The sequence below is a fragment of the Prunus avium genome, chromosome 5 (genome assembly GCF_965620075.1).
Source record: "Prunus avium chromosome 5, drPruAviu1.hap1.1, whole genome shotgun sequence".
Taxonomy (NCBI): Eukaryota; Viridiplantae; Streptophyta; class Magnoliopsida; order Rosales; family Rosaceae; genus Prunus; species Prunus avium.
In genome coordinates, this window is record NC_142288.1 from 10,579,527 (window position 1) to 10,595,714 (window position 16,188).

The window sequence follows — 16,188 nt, forward strand, 5'->3', positions numbered from 1 at the left end:
CGAAATGACATACAAAACTTTGCTAAACGAAATTTCCAATGCGACCCGCCGTTATAGTAGCCAAAGCTTTGGCTTTGGCCCATTTGGTAAAATAATCGACAACAGAAACGGCGTATTTGACCTTGCCTTTTCCCTCCGACATAGGACCAATGAGGTCAAGTCCCCGTTGGACAAAGGGCCATAAGCTAGCCAACATCATCAAGAGTTTGGCAGGAGCCTGAGATATAGTAGCGAACCGTTGGCACTTGTCACATTTTTTAGTGCAGGCCTAAGCATCAGAATGGATAGTTGGCCAAAAATACCCATGCCGAATTACCTTGTGAGCAAGGGATCGAGCGCCAAAATGATTGCCACAGATGCCTTCGTGGATTTCACGAAGAACATAGTTACCTTCTTATGGTGTAACACATGGAAGGTACGGTATGCTGAAACCACACTTGTACAAAGCTTCGTTGATGATCAATTACCAAGTAGAACAATAACGAACTCGTCGTGCTTCGACAGGGTTTGCATGCAGGGTTTGGTTTTTTAGGAATTGGAAGATTGGGTCCATCCAAGTGGCGATGTGGTCAATGTTGCGAACTACAAGCATTTGGGTGATGGGCGCATCCAAGAGCTTGACATGGATATTGCGACCAAGGCTACTGTCAACTGCCGAAGCCAACCGTTCCAAGGCATCAATGTGGCTATTCTTAGATCGGAGGATTTGGCTGATTCGGTAAGCACTGAAGGTCTGCATGAGTTGATAGGTATACCAAAGATAAGTTGTCATAGATGTGTCCTTGGCAAGAAAGTCATAATGGACTTGATGAATGAATAGATGTGAATCACTAAAGATTTGAATATGCAGAGCCCCAAGCTATCTGGCTAGCTGAAGGCCAACCAAGAGTGTTTCATATTCTGCCACGTTGTTTGAAGTTTGGAAGTTGAAACAAAGGGCATACTCCAGAACCACCTTATATGGGGAAGTGAGCACCAATCCTACAACACGACCTTGTGAGTTGGAGGATCCATCAACATGAAGAGTCCAAAGTGGCTCACTTATATCAAAGTTTCCTTCGGCAATATGGTGAACCAGGTTCGGTACAGGAGCAGATTTGTTGATAATCTCAGCATGTCCTGGAGGGTAGAGTCGGTAAATTCTAAAATGAAATCAGTGATGGCTTGACCCTTCTCAGTTGGTCGTTGCTTAGAGTGAATGTCAAATTTTTGGGTTTAGGGTAAAGCATAAGAACCTCGCCAGGTTCTAGCTTGGACAGGAGGGGCACATTTCTCATATACTCATTCAGTTCAGCAAAAGCTTTATCGCATTCAGGAGTTCAGATGATGTTGCATTTTTTATGATAGGACCCACCTCGGATTCCCCCTTGGAACCCGTGACGAACCTTATTCCCTTTCTTGGTTCTAGCTTGGACAGGAGGGGCACATTGCTCATATACTCATTCAGTTTAGCAAAAGCTTTATCGCATTCAGGAGTTCAGATGATGTTGCATTTTTTATGATAGGACCCGCCTCGGATTCCCCCTTGGAACCCGTGACGAACCCTATTCCCTTTCCACATCCAGCAGATGTCAAACTCATTTACTAAAACACCTTTTTCTCTTATTTTTCACCAAAAATAGATATTGACTTCTGCCGAGGATTCAGCAGAGCCTCCCTTGTAATTGGTACTTTTCCCCATTTACTTTCACTTGTAAAAACGAGTATAAAGATATCTCCCAACCTCCAGCATGCACGAGATAAAGGCACACACCATCAACTAATAGTTCTGTAGACCTCAAGCCTTATTAAAACTTCCAATAATAGGCACCCCATAGACAAAACTTAAATTTACAACTCAAGAGAACAGGGTAAGGGAAGAAACAAGAAAATTCATACGATAGAAGGTGGCGGAACGAACATGATCGGTGCATAATTACATATCATTTTGTATCCTTATAACTTATGATTTGGTTTTTTTTTATAGTTAAACTTGTGCTTTTAATAAATTTTGTGTTTGTTTCAGTGTAATAAGCTTGAGACTCATTAAATGCATTTTGGAGACAAGTTAGCTCAAAATAGTGTTTGTAGATCAGTCAACTTCACGGATTAGACTGTACTTGCTCAAGAAGAACTAGATAACGAGCCATATATCATTGGAAATATGCGGAAGTCTAGTTTCTGGAGAATTTCACGGTTCATGATTCCGAGTCTTCTAGAGAAAGTTATGCAAGTTTTGGCAGCTTAAGGTCAAATTCGGCAGTATCTGCGTTACTGGGCCAAAAATGACATTTGAAGGTCTTTCCGATGTTTTCTTGAGTTGTGCTGCATATGCTTAAAAAGATAATTCAAAGGGTTTGAAGATCCAGATTTTTCCAGATTTTTTAGGAGGGAATATCAAGCCCAAAACAAGCCACGAGCTGACTGCAATGCATTGTCAATTCCAGTCTATTTTCGGTAGTCAACTTGCAAGGCCCAAAACGTACACTTGTACTACTCAGATGGGAATACATTCTTCATAAAAGTTGTTCCGATGGGTGTCTATTATGACATATCCAAATGTGAGCCCAATTGGATACATATTGAAACCTCAGGCCTTCCTACACCAAGCCTGGTTCAGAAGAATCATTTCTTTTCAGCAACCAAAAGAAAACCACATGGGTTGGCAGCAAAAGGCAGCCACAATTGAACACCTTTGAAAACCCATGTGAAGAAAGCTTCAAGAGTAGCAAAAGAAGTATGGGATGGAATTGATTCCAACCACACTAACATAGACAAGATGAAGTGAGAGTTATGGGTTGTATTAAAAGAGGAATGGTGGTGTTGGAATTCATCATGATGTTCCTCCCTCTTAGCCCTATAAATAGAGAAGTCTTCAAGCTTCATAAAACACCCCCAAAGGGGGGAGCCTCCATCCCACACTAACATAGACAAGATGAAGTGAGAGTTATAGGTTGTATTAAAAGAGGAATGGTGGTGTTGGAATTCATCATGATGTTCCTCCCTCTTAGCCCTATAAATAGAGAAGTCTTCAAGCTTCATAAAACACCCCCAAAGGGGGGAGCTCTCAAACACTTATCTAGAGCTCCCCTCCCTTCTCTCCCTCAAATTCTCTTAGTTTCTCTTTCTATTTTTCAATTGTTGTAATGAAATCTTTGTGCTGAAATTCTCCTTAAGTTTTTCTTAGTTCCACTTTACTTTTCATTGTTATGTAAATTCTTTTCTTTAGTTTCAAGTTTGATTAGTTTCCAAGTTTCAATTATGGTTTTTGTTCTTATTCATTACGCTTATAAGTTAATATGCTAGTTTGAATGATTGATCACCATTTAGGCTTGCATGTTAGCTATCTTGGTTTGAATTAAGAGTAGACATCATGCTTTAATTCAAATTGAACTATGAATAGGAAGAGTATGTATGGACATTCGACAACAGGGATTAGATACATACTTGGTTGTTTAAAATGTTCTTCTATGCTTAATGGATTCCTAATGCTTAGTTTAGGTTAGACAACAGATGATCAAATTAGGGAATTAGGAATACAAGGTTAGGACCAAACACCATGGCTTAATCATACTTTAGCTAGAATCAATCCGTTAATCTAATTGAACTTGGGAACTCATCTGCTTGAGTTATTTTCTTTTCTTTCTTTCTTGTTTTATTTATTTTCTTTCTTGTTTTTCTGTTTTGTGTAGGAAAACTGAATTGGATTATTCAATCATCAATCCCTGTGGATTCGACCTCGCACTTACATATGCTATACTACCGAACGGCTCGTGCACTTGCGAGTAGCACAAGTTGAGGATGCAGCTGAATCGATGCAACAGAACACAGATGATGCCTCAATGAGGAGTGGTAGAACTCAGCTAACCATATCCTTGGGGGGCGCAAAATAGAGAAAATGTGAGTGGACAAAAATAAAGTTTTAACATAAGTTATATCTGAACATACTAACCCCACCGTAGTCAATTCAAACTTTTAAAACTCCATTCAAATTTGGATGTATTCAATCACGACTTTAAAAGACTTCATAAAAGTTTGGGTATATTCAAAAACTCATCGATTTTAAAGGAAATACAAAATGTGGTGGATTTTGTTTGATTAAAGACTAATTTTAGGCCACGACAAATCTTTGTTTCCCCTCAAAATATTTTTTTATAGATATATTATTTTTTTGGGAAATTTGCAAAAATACTACCTGATATATTAAAGAGGACCTTACAGGACCTCATTTTTAGGTCCTTAGGTGAGCGGGATTGTGGACTTATGAATGTTTTATCGAATGCTTTTACTTTCCAAGCATGTGTTTATAATTTATTACTCGGATTTCACTTCAGATTGTTTAAAAATGATTATGATTGTGCATAAATAATGAACGACTTGGAAAGTTGAGAAAGAAATTTGGAAACGGTTGTAGAACAGATTTAAGGAATGATTTTCAAACCCACTTATGTACCTTGGTTGCCTTCGGTTAGGTATATAAATAAAAAATCATAATATATAAAAAGGCTTAAAACATCATAATAAAATATATAAAACATTTAAACATTTTTTTAAAAAAATTAAAAACTTGTTTAAGAATTATATAAAAATGGAAACAAATAAGCTATGTTGCACGGGTACGGATACAAATACGAAAATACGATATGGTACGATACAAAAATCTCCAAAAACTAGAATACAACAATTAAAATAATATATTTTATTAATTTATATGAATTATTTTTAAATTAACATATTAGTTATATTCTATCAGTCAAATATGTTACATTTGCGGATGCTCTAAGGCCTAAAATGTCAAAAGGAGTTTTATTTATTTTGGGTATGGGCTGAAAAGGTATTATCTTTGTTTTGGGGATTGGGTTTGTTGCTGTGGGCTTAAGGGCCCAAGTGAACTTGTTTTTTTCCCTTCGCACGCATCAGCTTCTTCCTGACGCGCCGCCTCTGCAACTCCGAAGTTTTTCTTCATCTTCGCTCCAACTTCCGTCGTTTGCTGCTGCCGCTGCCGCCGTCGTCTACTGCCAATACGACACCCAAAGTCCGAATTCCTTATTTAACTTAGGTAATTTTATTTGCAAAGTCTTATATATTTTGCTGTGAAGATTGCACAATTTGTTACCTGCCTCTAGTGGATGGTAATATATTATTAGTGAAGTGATTATTCCATTAATTACTGAAATACACAGATGCAATCCACAAAGGAGCAAGTGGTCTAGGGTTTAGGGTTTATAAATTACGACTTATTTTTTAAAATTTCCTCGACGTCACGACGTCGTTCCACAGCTGCCCGACAACTCCCTCCCTGCTGCTGCCCGATAACTCCCTCCCCCAAATGAGTTTGAACACACAATTCAACCTTCAAACCCTAAATCCCCAACCCCTAATCCTACCCAACCTTCACCCAATCCGACGGAATTCCCTCTCTCTCTCTCTCTCTCCACTTTGTCTTGTACAAATACATACGACCGAATTGGTAAAACTAACTGAAGAAACTTTGACATCAGCAACCGCAGAAAATACGTCCTCTAATAATAATCGTTTTCTCTTTGCTGTTTAAAGGTCAGTCCCTTTGCTCTCTTTAGTGTTCTTTCTGCAATTCATTTCTTCGTTCTTCTTTGGGCCTTCTAATTTCTACAGTTCATTGTTACAAGGAACAAAATTTCTGTTCTTTGCATTATTATAAATGGACCAGTCTGATTTGGTGTTCATGTGTGATTAGTGGATTGATTGTTTCAATTTTTAGTTTTACTTACGTTCTTTTTGGTTTTCTATTTCAATTTTGGATTTGATGTTCATTAGTCATTTTAAGTTTGAGTTTGGTCATTGAGATTGTATGGTATGGACCTTTTTGTGCTCCACTATGAATGAACGTTTTGTTAATTAATATTTAAGATCTTTCTCTTTAAACTAAATGCTTTGCACTTCCACATTTCGCCCCTAAAACTAAAAATTCCTGGATGCACCACTGGTAGTGCATATCAACCATTGTATTTACTGTGCATTCATTCTTGACATACTGTAGACAAATATATTTAGTTTGGAATTCGGTTGGGAGGAAATTGGATTATATACCTATACTTAATCAAATTGGATTATATATATAGCTTTGTGAGACTCTGTTTCTTTCAGTTGATTGGTTTTACTTTTGTGAGGATGCAGCATATGCATCGTTTGCTTTTTCTTTAATCTGTTTTGTTTATAAAGTTAAGACTGAAAGGATTATCTCTGCTGCAGTAGGGTAGAAGGGTAGAATTATGAGAGTGAAAAAGCAGAGGAGGCACAGGAAGATAGTGCGGTTCTACACAGCATGCTATGGGTTGAGACAGCCGTACAAGGTGCTATGTGATGTGAATTTTGTGCATCACCTCGTCGTCAATCGCATTACGCCTGCTGACAAGGCCCTCTCTAATATCCTGGGTGCCCCTGTCATGCTTTTCACCACCAAATGCGCTATCAGTGAGTTGAAAAAGCAAGATCTAAGGCATGTTCCTTCCCATTCTCAGGCTCTTGAAGCTGCAGAGAGCCTCATTACTGCAAGGTATGCCTCTCTTTTTCTTTCTTTGGAGATTATTTCATTGTTTCTTACATGGAACTATGTTTATTTCTCAGGTGCGATCATGAGAGAGCCATGAGTGCTGATGATTGCATCATGGATATTATTGGGCAGAATAATCCCGAGCACTTCTTTGTTGCTACTCAGCAGGCTGATCTTCGTGAGAAAATTCTCAAGGTTATTGACTCACTTTATTTCTTACTATTATTTTGGCAGTTGTCATTGTTGGTGTTACTTTTTCCACTGTATATCAGTTGTTGCTCTCACATTTACCCTCATAAATGGCATCTTTGCGTTTGTTAAGCAATCTGGTTTGATGCACATTACATTTGTCATATTGTATATCCTTAAGCATGTATCCATGGAGACATTTTTTCACTTGCAGATACCAGGTGTCCCTGCTATATATGCTCTGAGAACCGCTCTTTTTCTTGAGTCACCATCTGCCGCCCAACGGCAATTTGTCAAAACTTCTGAAGAACAACGCTTGCATGTGACTGACTTGGAATATAAGATGTTGACAAAGGGGACAAAGAATATGTCGACTTCTCATCAAGAAAAGGATTGCTCTGATGAAGATGGTTTTGGAGATCAGAACTTGGAAGTGCAGGCTGTAGCAAAGAAGCATACTGCTAGGAAAGGATTGGGTGTGAAGGATAAAGTTCAGTTTAAGAGAAAGAAGGCAAAGGTATTACCAAACTCATTTCTTTCATTTTCCTGTATATTTATTACTTACTTTTTTTTTCTCTCCTTCTACATGTCTGCTTATACTTAATCTTATGTAAGGTGTTAGAGTTCACCCCATCTAACTTTTTTGATATGGACTGCACATAATATTAAGTAGAATGTTGGAAGGACATCTGTTGTGTTTTTATGGATTATGAAAACTCTTAGAATTTTTAGTATACACGGATCATTCTTTATGATGCAGTATATGTTTCAACTCTGTTCCCCATCTTGCTTACCAAGATATGTATCCCAGTTTTGGCTTGTTTAACTACATAATGCCTGTCTTATGTAGTTAAACAAGGCAAAACTGAGATATTTATATCAAGATATCATATTATGCAAGTAATCGCATGAAAAAATTATTTTTCACTAGGAAGATGCTTTGCTGGATCTACATAAAATTTTAATGCAATCTTATTCATGCACCTGATACTTGAAGGAAGATAATAATGTATGATCATAGTTAGAAGCCAATTTTGCTGATTACTATGCAAGTCTACAATGTTCACCCAATTCTATCTTCCTCACTTTCTATGCATATATATTTTCCTGGATGGGGAACTAGACTCTAATGAATGCTACAAAAGTGAGTAGTGTTAAAGAACTAAGATAAAATAAGAACTGTTTAATCGTACAGCCTGTAGTTACCTTATTCGGTGATTAGTTATTCATTTCTTGTTCTGTATTCAAATTTATTTTGATAGCTCTTTTGTAATGGACAATGTTGAATCAAAAGCATTTGCAAGCCAGATGTTTCTGAGCATGTAATCATTTAGCTGATGTTCAGTGTGTTGACATGTTATTTTTTTCAAATTTTTGGGGAAATTAAATAGAAAATGATTGGGATTAATACGTTGTCGATGCATATGCTAATACTGTTAGAAAATGGTTCCTTAAGATGCTGTTTCAATGTTTATGACTTTACCCTTTTTATTCCACCTTGCAGGGTCCAAATCCCCTTTCGTGTAAGAAGAAGAAGACTTTGAAAAACCCAGATCTTCATTCAGTACAGGTGAGCTTGCAAGTATTGTTTATAGCATTCCCCGCTACTGGCTAGTCATTAGTTGAGGCAATATTTTGATGTCTCACTATCCCTTATAAAAATTGCATGCCTAGAACTATTAGCACATGTGGCCCAAGATGAAACTGATTGATATCTCACATTAGTTTACAAAGCTCTAAACTACAATGTAGAGTCACCTGGAACATGGATAGAAACATGTTCTGATCTTTTGGAGAAGAGATGAGACATGATCACTTTCTCTTGCTTTGTGTGTCTTTTGATATTCTGAAGTTTCATGCAGGAAAGGAAGGATGGAGATGCTACTTTGAGGAGTCGTAAGAAGCGGAATAGGTCGCGGAAAGGCAAAAGGCCTGTCGAGGCAGATGGTTAATGTTCCTTGGCTAAAAGTTTTGAAATTTGGCTGGCTTTCACTGGATGACGGGTTGAATGAGCACGCTGTACTTTGGTCAATTTGGAGGGAGATGATATTTTGGGTTATATTAGCTTGTTTGTGTCTCCTTCAAAGTTGGGAGTTATTTTAGCTTATTCATGTTTCCTTCACAGCGAAAATGAAGGGAGCTGTTCACCAAAAAAAAAAAATGAAGGGAGCTCGCTCACACATGAAGCCAAAGTTATGATTTACATTAAACAAAATTCAAAAGCAAGTGTACCCGTTTTGTTTTGATTTTTTTATATTATTATTTATTAAACAAAGTAGACTCAAAATAAGTGCCACAGTAGAGGGAAAATTTAAAAAAGGTACCCTTTCAAAAACAGACACAAGGAAAAACGCTACCGTTGAAAAAGAAGCCTTTAGATATTCTTTACCTCTTATAACAATAATATCATTGTTTTAGATTTCAATTAAAACCCGAAAATCTGCTTTCTTAATTGAACATTTACAATACAAATGTATTGCCGCAATTTCAGTTTGAAGAACAGTAGCGTATCCAATAGAATAAGTGGAACTTGACATTTATTTTTGGGCTCGTCTGGTAATATTTTCAGAAATCATTTTCGCAGGATATTTTTAGAAAACAAAAATGAGAAAATGGAAATGCATTTTGGAGATTCGAGAATTTGGTAGTTAGTTTTAAAAACAGTGTCGAAGCACAAAAACAATGAAAACCGTATGGGAATAATTCGTGAAAATGATACATGCCTTGGGCTTGACCATTTTAAAATTCTGTTTTTGACATAATTTTTTCATGAATTTATATATATAATTATAAATAAATAAAATTCATTTTCTATTATGCATTAATAAACCAAACATATTTTCCTAAACTCAACTAGATAAAATTTGATAAGAAAAAATAGTAACAAGTAACCAAAACACAATTCCATGATCTATGTGTTCCTCCAAGTTATCATCTTAAAGACTAGCTGAAAAGGGTATTCATAGTCATACAAATCTCTGGACAAAATATTACAAAAACAATATAATGAATAGCCTTGGGTAAAATCACGCCACAAATCTACTGCAATCTTATCTCTAGTGGTCGCAATTTCACCATCAACAATCATGTCTTGTACTTGAAACTCTTCAAACATCCTATTATGAAATGCTTCCATTTGTTGAGGCCCAAAAAATCCAAGGCTATGCCCAAATATATTCTAGGCCCAGTACGATACCTTACTAAGAAGAAACCAGATTCGGGCATGCGAAAGTTCGTCATTCACGCTCGCACGAGTCACGATCCATGTGCCATGCCAAATAAATATGTAATTCGCCACGCTAGAGCCTATAAAATGCACTGGCTCTATAAGCCTATGCTAATTATCCTATCAAGCATCATGTCCCTTTTAAACGCGACAAAATTCAAGCACGCCAAGTGAAAATCATTATTATTACACCTAGCCACTCTACAAGCTTAAGTGGGCCCAAGCCACGCAAATGTCCGGGGCTTGCTTGAATGGGTTGTGGTATGGATGGTAATAAGTTCTCATGAGGCTCATTGATGGATCGAGAAATGGAGGTTCCGGGTCACTTGGGAGCCTCGGAACTCAGGCCCATTTCTTAGGCCCAAAAACATGGGTAAGCACAAGAGAGAAAATATCCCAACCAAAATGGCCCACTAAAATTAACCAAAATAGCCCATTACTTAATTAAAAATAGCCCATTACCTTAGATAGCCCACGAAGCCCAAATGTTTGGTGAATTTAGCCCACTTATTGTATAACTTGATTTTCCATATTAAAAAACCCATACAATTTGAATAAAGGGGATCCAAAGCCCTCAGCACTTGGCTGAAGAGGAGAGCCACAAAGAAGCCAAGGGATCCACACGTGAAGGGATGCTGGGAGGGAAGGAACAAGTTTTCAAGCAAAGCATCCAATGGACCAAAAGATATTGGGGCGCAAGGAGCTACCCTTCGAACCAGCATGTATGCCCAGTTCTTTCCCTCTTCATATCTGACCATGAAAAAGGGAGGGGAAGAGAGGAAGGGGATATCTGAAAATAGGAATGCTTCACAGAGACAGCCGCGGGAAAGGGGGCCTTGAGCTCCCAAAATCCCTGATTTTATGCAAAGGAGCAGAGTAGATTTCACCAAAAGAAGATGATTGAAAGGATGAGGAGAGAAAGGAAGGGAAAAACTTGGCAAAATAGGTTGGAAGTCATTTGGGTTTTTTGGAAACAGATGGCTTCCAGCGGCTATAAATAGGGCCTCTTCTACCCAACGAAAATCATCCACAACCAGAGAGCAAGCTTCCGCTTTTACTTTCAAAACCAACAATTTTCGTGCTTAGTTCATCTCCTTCCTCAGTTTTCCTTCTTGCCATGCTGTTCTAACATTTGACAGAGTCACTATCAAGCTGCCGGAAGAAACCTTAAACCACCCATTCCCATCTTTCTCCCCCTTTATCAAATCTTCTTAGAATCCCTTCCTCTTTCCCTTAGAACCCCTGTCTCTCATAAGAACTCACAGCTCTCTCTCTTTGAGTGCTAAATTCATGACAATTTTGCTCCCATGCCACAAGCCTCTCATGCCAAGCTAGAAATTTTATCTGTAAGTTGTTGCTATTTTCGTTGGTGAAGGTAACCATGGAGTTTCCTAAGGCTTCACTACCCTTTCGAGACATTCTTGGGGCTTGATTTTTGAACTTAGACACAGGGGGATAATTCCATCAGTTCGCTCCTTACAGCGGCCCAGCCCATTTGTAGCTTCCGGAAGAAAAAGTCCCCTACACCATTCTAATAAAATTATGTAACACACAACATGCAATAGGGATTTGTCGTTTCCTATGTGGACAATATTGTAATTAAAAAATAAAGAAAAATAAATAAATCAAAACAATAAATTAAGACCGATATTCGAGTTTAGGGAAAACCAGTAATTAAACCAAAATAATTTTCGGAGTAGTAGAATTTCTCTTAAAAAAAATTAGGAGTAGTAGATTCATGGTTGTGAGATATTCCAAGGAGAAAAATTAAGAATTAGTAATTTTCATTTTACTACGTTGAAGTTTACTGAGTTTTAGCTTTCGATACATCAAGTTTTTTCGTCTCAGCCGCATACATAACGTTTATTTTCATATCATTTTCATACCTCTGTTAGTTTGACCATCATGTTCTCCTTTAAATAATGACGTAGCAATTAGTGTTGCTATGTAGACTCACCCATACGTTTCCATGTGGACTAAATAATGTAAATATGTTTAATTAATTAATTAGAATAATAATTTTTTTTTAACTGTGCTATGTTCCCACTCTCTTCTTCGCCTTCACTCTCCTGTGCGTGCTCACTCTTTCTCTATTCTTCCTTTCCAATCCTCTTTCTTCTCCTTCTCCATCATCCTTAATTTACCAAAATGCCCTTCACTCTCCCCAAAATTCCATCCATGTCTTCCTAGCAAACCTCCCCAGTTCCCTCAACTATGGCCTCCAGGACAAGTATTGGGCTTTTGAGCCCGATTCCCGGCTTGGTAGCGACGCGGACCATGAAACCCCAAAGACCCATTTGCCCAAAAGCCTTGAACTTCTACCATATCCTAATAATGCATTGATCAAACAGTACATTGTCAAGTACTGGATTTTGAGGGACCTGATGACCTATTGGGAGCGAAGAACTAGGTTGCCTACCTAGAAGGTTTTCGGTCTTGTTGAAGCGGACATAGTTTTCATGCTGTTTTTGCAACTTTGAGTGCGGAATTACAGCTGACTATGGCTTAAGGAGCCTCGAGGAACAAGGCTAGGAATGATGACTATGAAAGGCATATGCAAGTAGTTGACTTTGTGAAGAACACCAAGACTGGATCAACTTCAATTTCTTTTTTGCGTCAAGCTGCATCACTTGGTTTGGTAAGTTTGTTTGTACCATATCTGATCCTCCACTCATCAATTGACACGTGGATCACTTAAACTCCCCAAGTGCCCAAGGCTCCGAACAATCAGCATCGGCTATGTTGTGAATTTTAGACAACCTGAAAAATTGAGATTATAAAGATTAGTCTAAACACAAATTATACTCGCAAGTGCACAAGGTCAATCATAATATAGCATGGCAAATACGAGGTCATTCCCACGAGGATTGAGTTCAACTTCCAATTAGTCTAACTTAATTTCCTTCACAAAATACTTTAACTACTCTAATTATATAAACAAGAAATTAAACACGTAGCATACTCACGTAAACACAAAAGGGGTTTTTGAAAGAATGATTTAATTAACAACGAAATTAGAAGACAAAATAAGTAGAAAATAACGAAACACAAGGATGAGAAATTCAAATTGATAAAAGCACTAGGACAATGAATTCACCACTAGTAATCCGATCTAGCCTCTTACTCACCTACCTATTTACTAACCATTTGATGTCGCCGCTTAGTTTTCCTTTTTCATGAATTACCTATGGTATTTAGGCTAACTCGTATATTCCTACATGCAATTCGCCTATGGTATTTAGGTCAAATATCAACACATAGAAACTCATTAAGATCAATGAAAACCTCGAACAAGCATGTAAACCCTAGGAGTATGGTATTTACCCTAGACGAATTACAAATCCTAATCACATGAAGCAAGCCTCAAATTAAGTATGGTATTTACTCTAATTTGCATCCGATTACTCAATTAAAAGTCTAGATGGTGATCAAGCATCAAGATAATCAACCAAGTTATTAAGCACAGTGATTAAGAATCCAACATCAAACGGCAATCAATAGATAGGTAAAATAAGAAAACTAGATTATCATACTAGGGCTACATCATGCCCTAGCAAAAGGAAATTAGTTACACATAATCTTAGAATTCGACATAAACAAAAACATAAGGAAGAAACAATAAAACTTAGCCAATGGCGGTACTCTTCCGGTGTCTCCAATTTCTCCTGGTCTTCTCCGTCCTCTCTAAGGAGTTGCTTCTCATGCTTAAATAGGACACCCCACGTCTATTCCTACCCTAGCTGGGCTTTTACAGTAGCCCAACAATAAAGAAAAACCTAATTAAAACATAAATCCAAAATGGGTAAGTACTTGACTCCTCTTCCTACTTGGACTGGGATAACATGTCAGTTACTTTGCTTGCACGTTTGGGGTTGTTCCTCCTCCAAGAGAAATCGGGAAAAATATGTAAATTGTAGATTTTTGTCTTATCTTTCCATCCATATATCGCACGCCTTCAGGAAAAATCAGGAAAGTCTTCAAATGGTCATTCTTCCACAGCAGCACAGTTTTGACGGGATTGCATCTTATGCTGACTTAACTTCAAAGACTGCTCTCATTGGCTGCTCCGAAAATTCTAGAAAAATTCCACAATCATCTTCAAGATCTTAGCTTTCATCTCCAATTGGTCTTGTGCTAAAACTCCACCAAAAAGTCATATTTCCGTTGAAAACAAATTACTTGCTCTAGAAACCTGAGAATTGAGAAAATAAAGTAATAAGTCCTTTTTAAACCAAATTCTCTTACAAAAACTAAGTATAAAGAGTATATAAATATGTAATTTTATGGACTTATCAGGCTACCGATTGTATTGTCTCAAAACAACAAAAGGTCGCTATAGGCCCAGCACAATCTACAATCAGTATTCCCTACCGATTCTGCAGAATCAACCTCGAAGCACCCGCCCGAAATATCTAAGGACTCGTGTCAACCTCATAGGGCCCTCCCATGAGTCCCACATCGAAATTAAGTACTAAGAGCATGCACAATCCCCTCTATAAATAGGCCCCTTCACTACAATACAGGGGTAAGACTTTTTCAGCTTGACTTTTATACTAATATATTGTCAACAGCGAAAGGTCTTAGAAAACAAACTTACCTTAGCATCGGAGGGTCTTAGGCTGGTTCCACACCGGTTCCATAGACTTCACGAATCTCGTCTTCCTTCCATTCAGGATCAGCATCTGAGGACAGGAAGAACCTGCATCCAACACTCAATCGATCTCTCGATCGTCCATATCACTTGTAAGTTGCACTCATCTCTATCTGTTCAGTTTTGGTGCCAACAGATTAGCGCCGTCTGTGGGAATCGCTTATCAATTAACCCATATCTCAAAAGCTCTGAGACCGAAAAATGAATCTATCATCGGCCCTTCCTATTGATGGCCCCATCCTCGGCATCGGTGGTGAGCCAAGTCTAGCTCCATTGCTTCAAACGCCACGAATAACAACGCCTGCCCAGCCAAACACTCTGGAGGCTCGCCTGGAGACTTTACAGCAGGAGATGGCGAGAATGCAGGAGCACAACAATATTCTCTCCTCTAAATTGGATGACACCCAGAGGCAACTGCATGATCAGCAAACGCACTCCACCCAGTTGCAGGACGGTCTGGAACGAACCATGCAGCTTCGGCAAGAGAAATCGTTTAAAAGCGTGCGGAAGCCCAATGCCCAGGATAGAGGGAAACAACAAGCCGCAGGCAGGCCATCTGCCTCCCGAAGACTGTTTGTGCCCTCCCCAGGAGAGCGTCGTCCGGAATATCAAGTTTACTCCGATTGCCGTGATAGGATCAACGATCGGCGCAAAGAGCGACAGCCTTCGCCCATCCCTATCCAGGTAAAACTCAAAGATCGACGCCTGGAGGCGCTTGGACCAAAATCCCCTGTACGCCGAAGGTACGGCGCGATCGGTCTGGAAGAAACGGACGAATCAGACTATGTTCCAACTTCAACAGGGACCACAATCTCCCGCCGATCGGCAGGACATTCAAAGGAGCGCCATTGAACGAATCGGGAAGACGATCAGCATACCGGAGGCTATGAGAGAAGCCCAAACCGAACGGCAGACCAGGATGTTCAGGGCCACCACACTGGCCGGGGCACAGGGAAGGAGGTAAGGGAACCCTTCGGTGATGATCTTCCCTTTACCGATCCTACCATCCGTCTCCTCCTCCAGAAGATGAACCGCATTGAGGAGGAACAGAACCAGGCTCGGACGCCAACGTGGGGGAAGGTACAACCAGGACCGTTCACCAGTCGCATCCGAATGTTCAGACACGACAAAAGAGGTCCAAGCACTCTGAATATCATTCTACTCAGGGGTGGAAGATCCAGTTACTCACATTCATACCTTCCAGTCAGCCTTGGGTTGCAAAGGGCTAACGGACGAAGGCCAATATTTACTATTCCCCTCCACCCTGACCGGAGCTGCTCTGAATTGGTTCTACCGATTGGAACCAGGTACGGTTGACTCTTTCGATCAGTTGAAGCAAACCTTCCCCAACCATTTCATGATTCAGACCGATCGCCTGTATTCTGCCGATGACCTGTATACCGTTCGACAGCAGGACGATGAGCCCCTGAGGGAATATGCGGCTAGGTTCAGCCACGAGTATTCTCGATGTCCAGAGACTGACGATAGGGCAGCCTTCGGTGCCTTCAAGAGCGGCCTTCGGTCGTCTCAGTTTCGCTATCTGGTCCACAGCAGCAACTGGACCACCTACGCCGAGCTAATGAAGCAGGCAGCTATCCATGTCAAGGCCGA

At 39.2% G+C, this 16,188-nt stretch overlaps 1 protein-coding gene across 2 annotated transcripts; it reads left to right on the forward strand.

Moving 5' to 3' along the window:
- The first annotated feature begins 4,857 nt into the window (after positions 1 to 4,857).
- Positions 4,858 to 8,975, forward strand: MEE21 (PIN domain-like family protein). 2 transcript variants are annotated; one of them, XM_088252883.1, is made up of 7 exons: positions 4,858 to 5,038; positions 5,163 to 5,535; positions 6,211 to 6,514; positions 6,586 to 6,706; positions 6,915 to 7,217; positions 8,205 to 8,270; positions 8,563 to 8,975. In XM_088252883.1, the coding sequence occupies exons 3-7, from the start codon at positions 6,231 to 6,233 to the stop codon at positions 8,650 to 8,652; spliced, it is 864 nt and encodes a 287-aa protein (XP_088109009.1). In that variant the 5' UTR covers positions 4,858 to 5,038; positions 5,163 to 5,535; positions 6,211 to 6,230; the 3' UTR covers positions 8,653 to 8,975. The 2 variants fall into 2 exon arrangements, with proteins under 2 accessions (XP_088109009.1, XP_021830287.1); XM_021974595.2 differs by lacking the exon at positions 5,163 to 5,535.
- Positions 8,976 to 16,188: the final 7,213 nt, after the last annotated feature.

Bases quoted from the DNA above. Each gene is read 5' to 3' on its own strand.
- MEE21 (XM_088252883.1), top strand. From the start codon at position 6,231: ATGAGAGTGAAAAAGCAGAGGAGGCACAGGAAGATAGTGCGGTTCTAC. The intron at 6,707-6,914 runs GTTATTGACTCA...TTTCACTTGCAG, and splicing joins TTCGTGAGAAAATTCTCAAG to ATACCAGGTGTCCCTGCTAT. The intron at 7,218-8,204 runs GTATTACCAAAC...TCCACCTTGCAG, and splicing joins TTAAGAGAAAGAAGGCAAAG to GGTCCAAATCCCCTTTCGTG.